At 41.3% G+C, this 15,475-nt stretch overlaps 1 protein-coding gene across 1 annotated transcript; it reads right to left on the bottom strand.

Annotated features, from left to right (window-relative positions):
* Window positions 1-6,876: 6,876 nt before the first annotated feature.
* LOC120978494 (thiosulfate sulfurtransferase-like) lies at window positions 6,877-15,235 on the bottom strand. The gene is made up of 2 exons (XM_040406654.1): window positions 14,562-15,235; window positions 6,877-7,239 (listed from the first exon to the last, which is right to left on the bottom strand). Exons 1-2 carry the CDS (start codon window positions 15,151-15,153, stop codon window positions 6,944-6,946), a joined length of 888 nt encoding a protein of 295 aa, XP_040262588.1. The 5' UTR covers window positions 15,154-15,235; the 3' UTR covers window positions 6,877-6,943.
* Window positions 15,236-15,475: the final 240 nt, after the last annotated feature.

Raw genomic sequence — 15,475 nt, 5'->3', positions numbered from 1 at the left:
GTTTTTCAAAAGCTGTTATTGTGTAAAACTTACATAAATAAAAAAAAAGTATACATATTAGGTATCGCCGCGTCCGTATCAACCGGCTCTATAAAAATATCACATAACCTAACCCCTCAGATGAACACCGTAAAAAATAAAAATAAAAACTGTGCTAAATAAACAATTTTTTGTCACCTTACATCACACAAAGTGTAATAGCAAGCGATCAAAAAGTCATATGCACCCCAAAATAGTGCTAATCAAACAGTCATCTCATCCTTCAAAAAATGAGACCCTACCTAGGATAATCGCCCAAAAAACTATGGCTCTCAGAATATGGAGACACTAAAACATGATTATTTTTTTTTGTTTCAAAAATTATATTATTGTGTAAAACTTACATAAATAAAAAAGGATACATATTAGGTATCTCCGCGTCCGTATCGACCGGCTCTATAGAAATATCACATGACCTAAAACTGTGCTAAATAAACCATTTTTTGTCACCTTACATCACAAAAAGTGTAATAGCAAGCGATCAAAAAGTCACATGCACCCCAAAATATTGCCAATAAAACCGTCATCTCATCCTGCAAAAATCATACCCTACCAAAGGTAATCGCCCCAAAAACTGAAAAAAATTATGGCTCTCAGACTATGGAAACACTAAAACATGATTTTTTTTGCTTCAAAGAAGAAATCTTTGTGTAAAACTTACATAAATAAATAAAATGTATACATATTAGGTATCGCAGCATCCGTAATAACTTGCTCTATAAAAATGTCACATGACCTAACCCCTGAGGTGAATACTGTAAAAACAAACAAAAAAAAACGGTGTAAAAAAGCAATTTTTTGTCACCTTACATCACAAAAAGTGTAATAGCAAGCGATCAAAAAGTCACACGCACCCCAAAATAGTGCCAATAAAACCGTCACCTCATCCCGCCAAAAAAATACCCTACCCAAGGTAATCGCCCAAAAACTGAAAAAATGATGGCTCTCAGACTATGGAAACACTAAAACATGATTTTTTTTGTTTAAAAAAATAAATCATTGTGTAAAACTTACATAAATAAAAAAAGTATACATATTAGGTATCGCCGCATCCGTGACAACCTGGTCTATAAAAATATCACATTATCTAACCTGTCAGATGAATGTTGTAAATAACAAAAAATAAAAACGGTGCCAAAACAGCTATTTCTTGTTACCTTGCCTCACAAAAAGTGTAATATAGAGCAACCAAAAATCATATGTACCTTAAACTAGTACCAACAATACTGCCACCCTATCCCGTAGTTTCTAAAATGGGGTCACTTTTTTGAAGTTTCTACTCTAGGGGTGCATCAAGGGGGCTTCAAATGGGACATGGTGTCAAAAAAAACAGTCCAGCAAAATCTGCCTTCCAAAAACCGTATGGCATTTCTTTCCTTCTGCGCCCTGCCGTGTGCCCGTACAGCAGTTTACGACCACATATGGGGTGTTTCTGTAAACTACAGAATCAGGGCCATAAATATTGAGTTTTGTTTGGCTGTTAACCCTTGCTTTGTTACTGGGGAAAATGGATTAAAATGGAAAATTTGCCAAAAAATTTAAATTCTGAAATTTCATCTCCATTTGCCAATAACTCTTGTGGAACACCTAAAGGGTTAACGACGTTTGTAAAATCTGTTTTGAATACCTTGAGGGGTGTAGTTTCTTAGATGGGGTCACTTTTATGGAGTTTCTACTCTAGGGGTGCATCAGGGGGGCTTCAAATTGGACATGATGTCAAGAAAACCAGTCCAGCAAAACCTGCCTTCCAAAAACCATATGGCATTCCTTTCCTTCTGCGCCCTGCCGTGTGCCCGTACAGTAGTTTACGACCACATATGGGGTGTTTCTGTAAACTACAGAATCAGGGCCATAAATATTGAGTTTGGTTTGGCTCTTAACCCTTGCTTTGTAACTGGAAAAAAATTATTAAGATGGAAAATCTGCCAAAAAAGTGAAATTTTGAAATTGTATCTCTATTTTCCATTAATTCTTGTCGAACACCTAAAGGGTTAAGAACGTTTGTAAAATCTGTTTTGAATACCTTTAGGGGTGTAGTTTCTTAGATGGGGTCACTTTTATGGAGTTTCTACTCTAGGGGTGCATTAGGGGGGCTTTAAATGGGACATGGTGTCAAGAAAACCAGTCCAGCAAAACCTGCCTTCCAAAAACCGTATGGCATTCCTTTCCTTCTGTGCCCTGCCGTGTGCCCGCACAGCGGTTTACGACCACATATGGGGTGTTTCTGTAAACTACAGAATCAGGGCCATAAATATTGAGTTTGGTTTGGGTGTTAACCCTTGCTTTGTAACTGGAAAAAAAATATTAAAATGGAAAATCTGCCAAAAAAGTGAAATTTTGAAATTGTATCTCTATTTTCCATTAATTCTTGTGGAACACCTAAAGGGTTAACAAAGTTTGTAAAATCAGTTTTGAATACCTTGAGGGGTGTAGTTTATAGAATGGGATCATTTTTGGTTGTTTTCTATTATGTAAGCCTCGCAAAGTGACTTCAGACCTGAACTGGTCCCTAAAAATTGGGTTTTTGAAAATTTTGGAAAAATTTCAAGATTTGCTTCTAAACTTCTAAGCCTTGTAACATCCCCAAAAAATAAAATATCATTCCCAAAATTATCCAAACATGAAGTAGACATATGGGGAATGTAAAGTAATAACTATTTTTTGAGGTATTACTGTGTATTATAGAAGTAGAGAAATTGAAACTTGGAAATCTGCAATTTTTTACATATTTTTGGTAAATTTGGTATTTTTTTTATAAATAAAAATGAATTTTTTTAACTTCATTTTACCAGTGTCATGAAGTACAATATGGGACGAAAAAACTATCTCAGAATGGCCTGGATAAGTCAAAGCGTTTAAAAGTTATCAGCACTTAAAGTGATACTGGTCAGATTTGCAAAAAATGGCCAAGTCCAGAAGGTGAAATAGGGCCGAGTCCTTAAGGGGTTAAAGAGGACCTTTCACCTCCTCTGACATACCTATTTTAATAGCTTCTTGCATTCCCCATGTAATAAAAATTCTGGAGCATCTATTCTTATGTCTCTATGTTGTGCCATTCCTTTATTATTTCTACTAGAAGTTATGAATAAGGGTACTTTCACAATAGCGTTATTCTTTTCCGGCATTGAGTTTCGTCCTAGGGGCTCAATACCGGAAAAGAACTGATCAGTTCTATCCTAATGCATTCTGAATGGAGAGCAATCCGTTCAGGATGCATCAGGATGTCTTTAGTTCAGACGTTTTTAATTTTCAGGACGGAGATAATACCGCAGCATGCTGCGGTTTTGTCTCCGTCCAAAATTCCGGAACACTTACCGGAATGCTGGATCCGACATTTTTTCCCATTGAAATGCATTAATGCCAGATCCTGCCTCCAGCAAAACGGATCCTTCTCCCATTGGCTGCTTGATGCACATGGAGGTGACTAGGAGCAGCACACAATATGTGCGGCGTCAGCGCTCCTGAACATAGAAGCCCAATGGCTTAGGTATGTTTAGCGTAGGACCTGTCTGACCTGAGACCACCTTGGCGCTTGGTAGGCGGGCTCAGATGTGTTTTGATAAAAATATATTGGCTAAGTGTCTCAGATATTATCATATCAGAGTGAGGAATTTGTCCATATATAATGCTTGCATCTACTTTACTAAGTGCATTATTATCTTATTTCTGTGATTTTCTTCAATAATATGGCCAGGGACATCCGCACATTTGTATATCATACCGTGCAGGATGTTTTTATCTTAGTTTTTTCTGTGATTCTTTTTGTCTATGTAGTATTTGCTTTAGGGAGTGGCACCTTCAAGTGTGAATGCGCACCTATTTTATCTTGGGAGTAGCATTCCTCTGCACTTTTGCCCTTCCTATTCAATAGAGCGCCTTGATTAGGTGGTATATATGGGTGTGCTTGCTCCTCCTCCCATTGGTTGCTTGATGCACATGGAGGTGACTAGGAGCAGCACACCATATCTGCGGCGTCTGCGCTCCTGAACATAGAAGCCCAATGGCTTAGGTAGGTTTAGCGTAGGACCTGCCTGACCTGAGACCACCTTGGCGCTTGGTAGGCGGGCTCAGATGTGTTTTGATCAAAATATATTGGCTAAGTGTCTCAGATATTATCATATCAGAGTGAGGACTTTGTCCATATATAATGCTTGCATCTAATTTACTAAGTGCATTATTATCTTATTTCTGTGATTTTCTCTAGTTAATTGTTAACTCTACTTTTACAATTTACTTACCGGTATCTTTAAAAAATAGGCATAGGTGAAAGAGAAAAGAAAGGATTCAGTGAAGCACTTTTCTTTAAGAATAAATGTCAAACAAGCTTAGAAATAATAAAGGAAAAGAAATTAAAAAAAAAAATAAGTTTAACATAAAACCATGATTAGCAACACCGAAGAGAAAAAAACATAGCACAACTAATAACCAATACACTTTATTTATACCATAAAATTGATAAAAATAAAAATACAAAACAATACAGCATGGATAAAAGACACACAGGATAAATGGAAGATCACAATCTGGATAACATGATAGGACAAATAGTAGATAGGTCGTAAAAGATACAAAAATAAATAAGTGACAAATACCTAGACAGGTATAAAATGCTAAATTCTGACCTAAGACCCATAAAGCGCTACACTAAGCCAAATACAAATACATATATAAAGTGCAATGTGCAGAGTAAAAAAATGGCAGTGTAAATTGATAGAATGGTAAATAAATAATTACATAAGTACCAGAGTGATGATCCGCAGCCCCGACGCAAGTTTTGAGGAAGCTTACGCGAAACGCACGTCGGGGCTGCGGATCATCACTCTGGTACTTATGTAATTATTTATTTACCATTCTATCAATTTACACTGCCATTTTTTTACTCTGCACATTGCACTTTATATATGTATTTGCATTTGGCTTAGTGTAGCGCTTTATGGGTCTTAGGTCAGAATTTAGCATTTTATACCTGTCTGGGTAATTGTCACTTATTTATTTTTGTATCTTTTACGACCTATCTACTATTTGTCCTATCATGTTATCCAGATTGTGATCTTCCATTTATCCTGTGTGTCTTTTATCCACTGCTGTATTGTTTGTATCTTTATTTTTATCCATTTTATGGTATAAATAAAGTGTATTGGTTATGTTTTCTCTTTGGAGTTTCTAATTTGGTATGTAGGCGTGGCACACATACTTATCTTTGAGCTGGTTGCTATAGGCATATATATATAAAACCATGATTGAAACAACAGGTAATTTTCTGATGTCACATTCCCTTTAATCGCTTTGTACTTTGAGTTAAGACTGAATGCTGTAATTGTACATCACAGTGATGCCTCAGAAGCTGGGCACACACCATCACTTGTGGGTGCCAGCTGTATTATACAGCTGGCACCTTCCTCTCAGTCCCGGGATTGGTGATAGCTCCAATCCCAGCAGCTTAACCCCTCAGATGCCATGGTCAATAGTAACCATGGCATCTGAGTAGTTAGACAATGCAAAGGAGCTTTCTCTGTTCTCCAATCAGCACCCGCGAACACAATCATGGTATGTAGTCAGCACAAAATAGGAAGGGTGATACAAAGCCCAAACCAAGGAATAGTTACAACCGTTAAAAAGGTTGTTCCATCTGAGATATTTATGGCATATCAATACGATATGGTCCCTCTGGGACCAACTACAGTCTCCAGTGCACCCACATTGAACGGCAAGGAAGCCACCCATGCACAGCCACCATCCATTCACTGCTATGGGACTTCTGTAAATAGCCGAGTACATGTGCAGAGAGCTCATTTTAGGCCCCGCTCTGGAGATAGGACTGGGTCTCACGGGTCGGACCGCACCTATCAGACATTTATGGCATATCCTATTGCCATAAATGTCCCACATGGGACAAACCCCTAAAGAGATTGTCCACCTTTTTATATTGATGACCTATCCGACTGCCGCCACCACCACCGATCAGCTTTTTGAAGGCAGAGCTCATACGACCGCTGCCTTCTCTTCAATGTTTACCTGCTTGCCATCGACATTGCAGGGACTAGCAGGTTTAATTACAACCCCGCCATCCCAATGGGATGGATCCTTACTATTCAAGTGAATAGGATGGAGCTGCCCCTTTGAAGTGAATGGGGATGGCGTAGTTGTAATTACACCTGCTCATCGTTGGCATTGACAAACAGAAAAGAGAAGGCAGTGCTCGTATGAACGCCGCATTCTCTTCAAACAGACTGCTGGCACCTCTGCTGATCTCATATTGATGACCTATCCTCAGGATAATAGGTCATCAATATAAAAAAGGGACAACCCCTTTAAGTATTGTACCTATTCCCTGGCTTGGGCTGTGTGTCATCCTTCCTACAGTAGATGTGCTGTTAGTACAAATTATCATTAATGTGGTTTCCGGTATAGGTCAACAGCAGCTACATTATACCCATCATCTTTCAATGTTATGTATACTACATGGACAAAATGTATATATGTGGACAGAGGTATACAAGGCTCTTATTTTTACATGTAAAATATATATTTATTTATTCATATCATTATTAAAAGACTGATACAATTATCCAACACCAGAGAAATTAACATTAGTTAAATGGCTACCACCATAATACGGTATTTGTTAGATATTAACATTTTTCTATTCAATTCTAACATCCACTTTTTCAGCTTAAAACAAAGGTGATGAGCAAAATTGCTGTAATAAGTGAATATACAAATGACTATTTCTGTAAATAAAAGAAACATAATCACCATCCTATGTTTTCTTCGCTAACATTTGATTTTCTGAATTTTTGAGTAGAAATCCTATAGTTGACTATTCATTTATTTTTATTTTTTTGTTATACTGACCCAATAATCATGTAACACTCGTAGTAATAGTACATCATTATCTTATTCCTCACTTCCCATCATTCCACAGAGTGACTCTGTCTTCTGGTTTAGCCCTGTGGAACCACTCAAACCATGAGCCATCATAGATAGCAGTATCTTCCTTGCCCAGAATGAATGAAGCCAGTGCCAGCTGGCACGCAGTAACGCCACGTCGACAAGTAATAGTCAGAGGCTTCTTCAGATCAATTCCCTTTTCTTGAAAAAGTTGCTTCATTTCATCTGGGGACTTCTCAAACCCTTCTTCTGTCAAGAAGCTTGTAAATACGAGGTTTAAGGATCCAGGAATATGACCAGGAAATATCACTACAAGGAATAAATAGAGATAGGTTATTATTTTAGTAAGAACTACAATTCTTAGCATACCTTTTGAAGCTTCTGAAGGTGTACATGTGCAGGAAGGACGATGGTGAGCCCTGAATATCTTTGGTGGCTCATATACATTACACATTAGTCTAAGGGCTTGTTCACACGAACGTGTGAAGCCTGTGCTGTGGACCGCAAATTGCGGTCCACAATGCATGGGCACCATCCGTGGGGCAGGCGCATGGGGATCGCAGACCCATTCACTTGAATGGGTCTGCGATACTTCTGTTCCGCAAAAAGATAGAGCAAGTTCTATCTTTTTGCGGTGCGGAAGTACGGAACGGAACCCCAGAAAGCACTGCGTAGTGCTTCCGTAGTGTTCCGTTCCTTTGTTCCGCACCGTTCTGCATCTCTGGATTTGCGGACCCATTGAAATGAATGGGTCCGCACCCGTGATGCAGAATGGCCACTGAACGATGCCCGTGTATTGCGGATCCGCTTTCACAAGATGCCTCTTTCACACGACCACTTTTTCCGTATACGGAACCATTCATTTCAATGGTTCCGCAAAAAAACTGAATGTACTCCATATGCATTCCGTTTCCGTATTTCCGATTTTCCGTTCTGTTGAAAGATAAAACATGTCCTATTATTTCCCGCAAATCACCTTCTGTCGCTCCATTTAAGTCAATGGGTCCGCAAAAAAAACGGAACACATATGGAAATGCATCCGTATGTCTTCCATATCCGTTCGGTTTTAGCGGAACCATCTATTGAAAATGTTATGCCCAGCCCAATTTCTTCTATGTAATTACTGTATACTGTATATGCCATATGGAAAAACGGAACAGAAACGGAAACAAAAAAAACGGAACAACGGATCCGTGAAAAACGGACCACAAAACACTGAAAAAGCCATACGGTTGTGTGAAAGAGGCCTAAGGCTAAGTTCACACGAACGTTTGTGATCCGTGGCCGTATTGCGGCCCGCAAATCGCGGCCCGCAATACACGGCCACTGTTCCGTGTGCATTCCGCATCACAGATGCGGACCCATTCACTTCAATGGGTCCGCAAATCCGGAATCCCGGAACGGCCGCACGGGACGGGAACCCTCGGAAGCACTACGGAGTGCTTCCGTGGGGTTACGTCCCGTACTTCCGTTCCGCAAAAAGATAGAACATGTCCTATCTTTTAGCGGAACGGGCGGATCGCTGACCCATTAAAGTGAATGGGTCCGCGATCCGATGCGGCTGACCTACGGCCGGCGATCGTGCATTGCGGCCCGCTAATTGCGGGCCGCAGCACGGCACGGGTCACACACGTTCGTGTGAACTTAGCCTAAAGGTGACCAAAATAGACAATTTCAATCAAAACGAACATTTGACGGTGAGGTTTAACAACGAACTATCATTTTAGCCAACCAATGACAAACCATTACCGTTTGAAAAGAAGTCGCCTATGTTTAATGTTTTCATCAGATAGTCGGACAAAAGATCTTTCGTTCAAAGAAACATAATTCATAAACAAAGGATATTTCTTTGAAAAAACGTTCCCAGGAAGATGTTTCGTCCATCACCTGTTTCATTGAACATGTATGGGCAGTTTGATCAACTGTAAAGCCAATATGAACTAAAATGTGTATGGCCGTGTCTGTGAAACCAACGTTCACCAGATGTTTGTTTGTTCATCTGCTGCTCAACCATCAACCAACTTCTATCTAATGTATATGGTCAGATTTAGGGTGGGTTCACATCACGTTTTTCCTATCCGTTTAACGTATACAAAAAAGTATATGTTAACCGGATGCCTCAGACTGATGCCATACAGTAGCATCCTTCACCATAGAGTTCCATTATTAAAAAAAAGATATGTTTTTGTTACCATTGAAAAAAAAAAGTATATTTTTTTTACCGGACTTTGCAGGATACAAAAACGTAGTGTGCTGTGTTTTTGTATCCTTTTTTTCTAAAGTATACGTCAAACGGAGGCATAAAATGTGATGTGGACCCACCCTTAGGGTACATATTCTGCTGGGGATCCAGGAGACCTTATACTATGGGGAGGAGGGAAGGGTTTTATTTATATAGAGGAACTCATGGTACTGGAGTGCTGGTCCTACAAAGAGCACACAGACCAGTAGCTGTTATATAGCCACGGCTGCAGCAACCAGCAGGGTTGTACCATGCAGGGGCGGACTGGCCATAAACCCTACAGGAAAATTTCCCGGTGGGCCGATACCTAGGAGGGCCACCCAAGCCCTCCTCGCAGCCGCCAGCCGGGTACATGATGATTCAATTCTCTCATACGCACCTGGCCAGCAGCTGCCATCCAGAATTCTACTGTATTGCAGTTAAAAGGACAGCGATACCGTTGAATAGTGTGGCGCAGGTGACAGTATATTGTGCTGCATTGTGTTTTTTTGAGTCAACTGGGGTGGTATATTGCTCTTACCTACTTCTGCTGTCTCTGCCTAATTATGTTGTCCTGCCTTCTGTCAATTTGGACCCGCCTGCAACATGGGGCCACATTTAGTTACCAGTCCGCCGCTGGTACCATGCCACAGATGTGAAGCATCATATTAAAGGTTCCATAGTAGGTGAGGGTAACATCACAGGGGGGATAAGTCCCCTGTATGGCATGTGGTGATGTCACAGTAGTGGAGATATCAAAGGAGTCATGCCACTAGAAGTATTTCAAAAAAGAAATATGAAGAGCACCATCACCATCGTTCTAGACCAGTAACCATTTTCTTCAAACACATCTCTAGCTCAAGTGACCAATACACAAAACACTTCCCATAATAGTACTTCTATCCCTGGTAAAAAAATAAGTAAAGTAATAAGGTCCTTAAACATGGGCTGAGGATCAAAAAATATATCGGGTATGAGTGTTCATATTATTGCCACCAAATGGATTTCCATCAGGTAAGCGGCTGCAACATCAGAAGTGAGTTTCTGTCAGGAAAGTTTTTGGGACATCGAAGGTGAGTTTGGAGAGGTCAGCTAACATGAGTCCGTGACATCACAAGCAGGCTTTCATCATGTGGCAGGTCTCACATGGCAAGTGTGTTTCCTTCAAGTAAGGCCTCATGTACACGACCGTTGTTGTGTTCCGTTCTGCAAAATGGGGTTCGGTTGTTCCGTGATCCGTTTCCGTTTTTGTTTCCGTGTGTCTTCCTTTATTTTTGGAGGACCACCAGACATAAAGGAATGTAAAAAAAATTCTAAGGCCTCATGCACACGACCGTTGTTGTGTTCCGTTCCGCAAAATGGGGTTCCGTTGTTCCGTGATCCGTTTCCGTTTTTGTTTCCGTGTGTCTTTATTTTTGGAGGACCAGCAGACATAAAGGAATGTAAAAAAACTCCAAGACAGGTTTGCCATGCAAATGATAATAATAAAATGGACGCAGAAGCAAACAACGGTCGTGTGCATGAGGCCTAAGGCCTCTTTCACACGACCTTTTTTTTTTCTGTTTATGGGCCGTCTCTTGCGTTCCGTATATGGTCCGTATACGGAACCATTCATTTCAATGGTTCCGCAAAAAAACAAACGGAATGTACTCCGTATGCATTCCGTTTCCGTATTTCCGTTCCGTTGAAAGATAGAGCATGTCCTATTATTGCCCGCAAATCACGTTCCGTCGCTCCATTCAAGTCAATGGGTCCGCTAAAAAAAAGGAACACATACGGAAATGCATCCGTATGTCTTCCGTATCCGTTCCATTTTTGCGGAACCATCTATTGAAAATGTTATGTCCAGCCCAATTTTTTCTATGTAAATACTGTATACTGTATATGCCATACGGAAAAACGGAACAGAAACTAAAACACAACGGAAACAAAAAAACAGAACAACGGATCTGTGAAAAACTGACCGCAAAACACTGAAAAAGCCATACGGTCGTGTGAAAGAGGCCTAAGGCTACTTTCACACTAGTGGCACGGACCTCCGGCAGGCTGTTCCGTCGAGTGAATAGCCTGTCGGATCCGTCCTGGCGCTAGTGACCATGTGCCCCCGGACTGCCTCTCCGTCCCCATTGACTATAATGGGGGCGGGAGCGGAGTTCCAGTGGAGGCACGGCAGCACATGGTGAGAGGCTGCCGGAATAAAACTACGACATGTCCGACATTTATTCCGGCAGCCTCTCGCCGTGCGCTGCCGTGCCTCTTTCGGAACTCCACACCCTCCGCTCTTTCACACAACCGTATGGCTTTTTCAGTATTTTGCAGTCTGCAAAAAACGGATCCACAAAAAATACGGATGACGTTCGTGTGCATTCCGTTTTTTGCAGAACGGAACAGCTGGCCCCTGATAGAACAGTACTATCCTTGTCCGTTAGGGCTCGTTAAGGCTACATGCACACGACCGTATGTGTTTTGCGGTCCGAATTTTTGCGGATCCGCAAAAAAAAAGGGATGACATCCGTATGCCATCCTTTTTTTTTTGCGGATTCATTGTAACAATGCCTAAAACGGACAAGAATAGGACATGTTCTATTTTTTTTGTGGGGCTAGAGAACGGACATACTGATGCGGACAGCACACGGTGTGCTGTCTGCAATTTTTTGCGGACCCATTGAAATGAATAGGTCGCATCTTATCCGCCCAAAAAAAACGGAACGGACACGGAAATAAACAACATTCGTGTGCATGTAGCCTAACATGAACGTCTTTTGCGTTCTGTATACGGAACCATTCATTTCAATGGTTCCGCAAAAAAAACAGAATGTATGCATTCTGTTTCCGTATTTCCGTTTTTACGTTCCGATTAAAGATAGAACATGTCCTATTATTGCTTGCAAATCATGTTCCGTGGGTCCATTCAAGTCAATGGGTCCGCCCAAAAAAACAGAACACATACAGAATGTACTCCGTATGTCTTCCGTTTTTGCGGAACCATCTATTGAAAATTTTATGCCCAGCCCAATTTTTTTTATGCCCAGCCCAATTTTTTCCATACGGAAAAACGGAACGGAACCGGAAACACTATGAAAAAAAAAAAAAAGGAAAAACAGATCTGGGAAAAAACGGCCCGCAAAACACTGAAAAAGCCATACGGTCGTGTGAACGAGCCCTTATGCGGACAATAATAGGACATTTTCTATCTTTGAATGGAACGGAAAAACGGAAATGGAAGGCATACAGAATACCTTCCATTTCTTTTGCTGATCCATTGAAATGAATGGTTCCGTATACGGTCCGTATATGGAACGCAAAAAACGGAACGTAAATGGAAAAAAAAGTGTGCAAGAGGCCTAAGGCTACTTTCACACTAGCGTTTTTTACGGATCCATCATGGATCTGCAGAAATGCTTCCGTTACAATAATACAACCACATGCTTCCGTCATGAACAGATCCGGTTGTATTATGTCTTCTATAGCCATGACGGATCCGTCATGAACATCATTGAAAGTCAATGGGGGACAGATCCGTTTTCTATTGTGTCAGAGAAAACGGATCCGTCCCCATTGACTTACATTGTGTGTCAGGACGGATCCGCTTCGTCAGGCGGACACCAAAATGGAGACGGATCGGAGGCAAACTGATGCATTCTGAGCAGATCCTTTTCTATTCAGAATGCATTAGGGCAAAACTGAACAGATCTCACAAACGGAAAGCCAAAACGCCAGTGTGAAAGTAGCCTTAGCTGCTGTGACATCAGATGTGGTAAAGTCCAGGAGGAGGTCCTATCAGTGATTGACAGCTATCTCTATATACACAGTCATAGAGGGAAGGCTGTCTATCACTGATAAGTTCTATGGAATCTTTTCCCATAAAACTATATACCAATCTGCTCAGCTCCTCCGGCTCTATAACATGCTATCTGTAGATTATTTAGCATTTTCATGGTGACAGATTCCCTTTAAACCTCTGTGACAGGTGTGATTCCATCGACAAGCTGCTTCAGGTAAGGCTACTTTCACACTTGCGGCAGAGAGATCCGGCAAGCAGTTCCGTCGCCGGAACTGCCTGCCGGATCAGGCAAAATGTATGCTAACTGATGGCATTAGTAAGACTGATCAGGATCCTGATCAGTCTTAAAAATGCCTGATCAGTCGAAAAAATGCATTGAAATGCCGGATCCGTCTTTCCGGTGTCATCCGGCAAAAACGGATCCGGCATTTATTTTTTCACCTTTTTTTCAGTCTGCGCATGCGCATACCGGAAGGACGGATCCGGCATTCCGGTATTCTGAATGCCGGATCCGGCACTAATACATTCCTATGGGAAAAAATGCCTGATCCGGCATTCAGGCAAGTCTTCAGTTTTTTTAGCCGGAGATAAAACCGTAGCATGCTACGGTTTTCTCTTTTGCCTGATCAGTCAAAACGACTGAACTGAAGACGTCCTGATGCAAACTGAACGGATTACTCTCCATTCAGAATGCATGGGGACATACCTGATCAGTTCTTTTCCGGTATAGAGCCCCTGTGACGGAACTCTATGCCGGAAAAGAACAACGCTAGTGTGAAAGTAGCCTAAGCTCCTTCCATCAGTAAGCAGCTGTAACATCACAAGTGTGTTTCCATGAGGCAAGCTGTTCGGACAGCACAAATGTGTTTCCGTCAGGTACTGTAAGGTGCTGTGACATCACAAGTGGCTTTTATCAAGTGAAGGTGCTATAATATCACAAGTGAGTTTTAGTATATTAAGATGATTTGACATCAGAAGTGGGCGTCTGCCAGGTAAGGGTGCGTTCTGGATTCCGTTATGGCTTTCCGTTATAACATGGTTATAACAGAAAATAACGGAATCCATAAGACGGAAGTCAAAACGGAAGCCTTAAGAGGCATTCCGTTTTGATCCGTCTTAATAGAAATCTTTGGGAATCATAACGGATCCGTCTGGGTCCCGTTATGCAAGACGGAAAACAAAGTACTGTCGACAGAACTTTTTTCTCCGTTCTGCACAACGGAAACCAGATGGATCCGTTATGCTTCCCCATAGACTTCTGTTAAGACGGAAAGCAAAACGGAATGCCTTTTAAAGGCTTCCGTTTTGCATTCCGTCATAATACAAGTCTATGAGCAGCTAAAATGTGGATAAAATGTACCACAATTGGTCCAACAGGGACTTACCAGTATAAATATCATCTCATCTGCCTCCTGTGCTGTTAGGGGGTTAATGCTGGACTGTAGCTATTTACATAGCTGTCAATTATATACAGCTCAGTAGCTACTTGTTCTAAAGCTTCTGTCAGCTAGAAGGACAGTCACCTTTTCTGCTTCCAAACAGAGACACGTAGACTGTCCACATGCTGTTACATATCTTACCATTAAATTATGCTACTTGTACGTTTACTGTCTGTAAAAGTCTCACCTTCTCCAGGTTCTGGCTCTGTACCCTTGTATCGCCCTTCAGAACGTGAATCTACCAGCTGAAATTCTTTTGTATTCATGTTCCTCTGAATGTCCTCAAATGTCTTCACCAGGGCAGGGTTCAGCACTGCTCGAAAAGACTCCGGCTTTGGCTTCACCACCTCTGATGTCACAGGAAGGCCTTGCATTACCCAGTTTCTGAAGCCCCCATTCAGAACAGATACCTTACTGTGCCCGAAAACCCTAAACATCCACCAGGCTCTTGCAGCGTAATAAACACCAACTTGATTAGCATCATAAATCACAACATGAGTTTCATTGTTAATGCCAAGATTGCCCACGTATTTGGCAAAATAAGACTCACTGGGGATCATCACTTCATATGGAGATGTCTGGTCTTTGCATTCATCTATGTCAAAATACAAAGCTCCTGGTATATGTTTTTCTTCATACTCCTTCCATCCATCTCTGATAGGTGGGTAGTAGAAGGAAGCATCCAGAACACATAGAGCTGGACCTGGTTTGCAGGTTTTCAAGGCCTCAGAGAGCCAGTTTATGGACACCAGGGCTTGGGAGAGAAGTTGCTGAGACATGTTGCAAGTTCTCTCTATGGTTTGGCAGAGTCCAGTGTGTTTTTTTTTATAGCATGGAGATAAGGTGCAGGCGTACAACGCACACTTGAATTGCTTCCCGGAAGCTGAACTACAGCGCTGTATTTGTCAATCTTTTTCTACCTCCTCAGCCTTTTTTTGAAACTGCATCACGAGTTACAGTCTGTGCTTCAGCTGAGAAATCTGTACAAGTATAAGGTGCAAAACACATGCAGAAGAATATGGCATACCTCCCAAGTGTTCCTCTTTTCGAGGGACAGTCCCTAATTTTGACCCAAGTCCCTCTGTCCCTCTTTGCTCTTTA

This window comes from Bufo bufo, chromosome 9 (genome assembly GCF_905171765.1).
Source record: "Bufo bufo chromosome 9, aBufBuf1.1, whole genome shotgun sequence".
NCBI lineage: Eukaryota > Metazoa > Chordata > Amphibia > Anura > Bufonidae > Bufo > Bufo bufo.
Note: the sequence above shows the minus strand (reverse complement) of the source record. Positions and strands in the feature narration are given on the sequence as shown.

Bases quoted from the DNA above. Each gene is read 5' to 3' on its own strand.
- LOC120978494 (XM_040406654.1), bottom strand. From the start codon at position 15,153: ATGTCTCAGCAACTTCTCTCCCAAGCCCTGGTGTCCATAAACTGGCTC. The intron at 7,240-14,561 runs GTGAGACTTTTA...TATTCCTTGTAG, and splicing joins AGAGCCAGAACCTGGAGAAG to TGATATTTCCTGGTCATATT.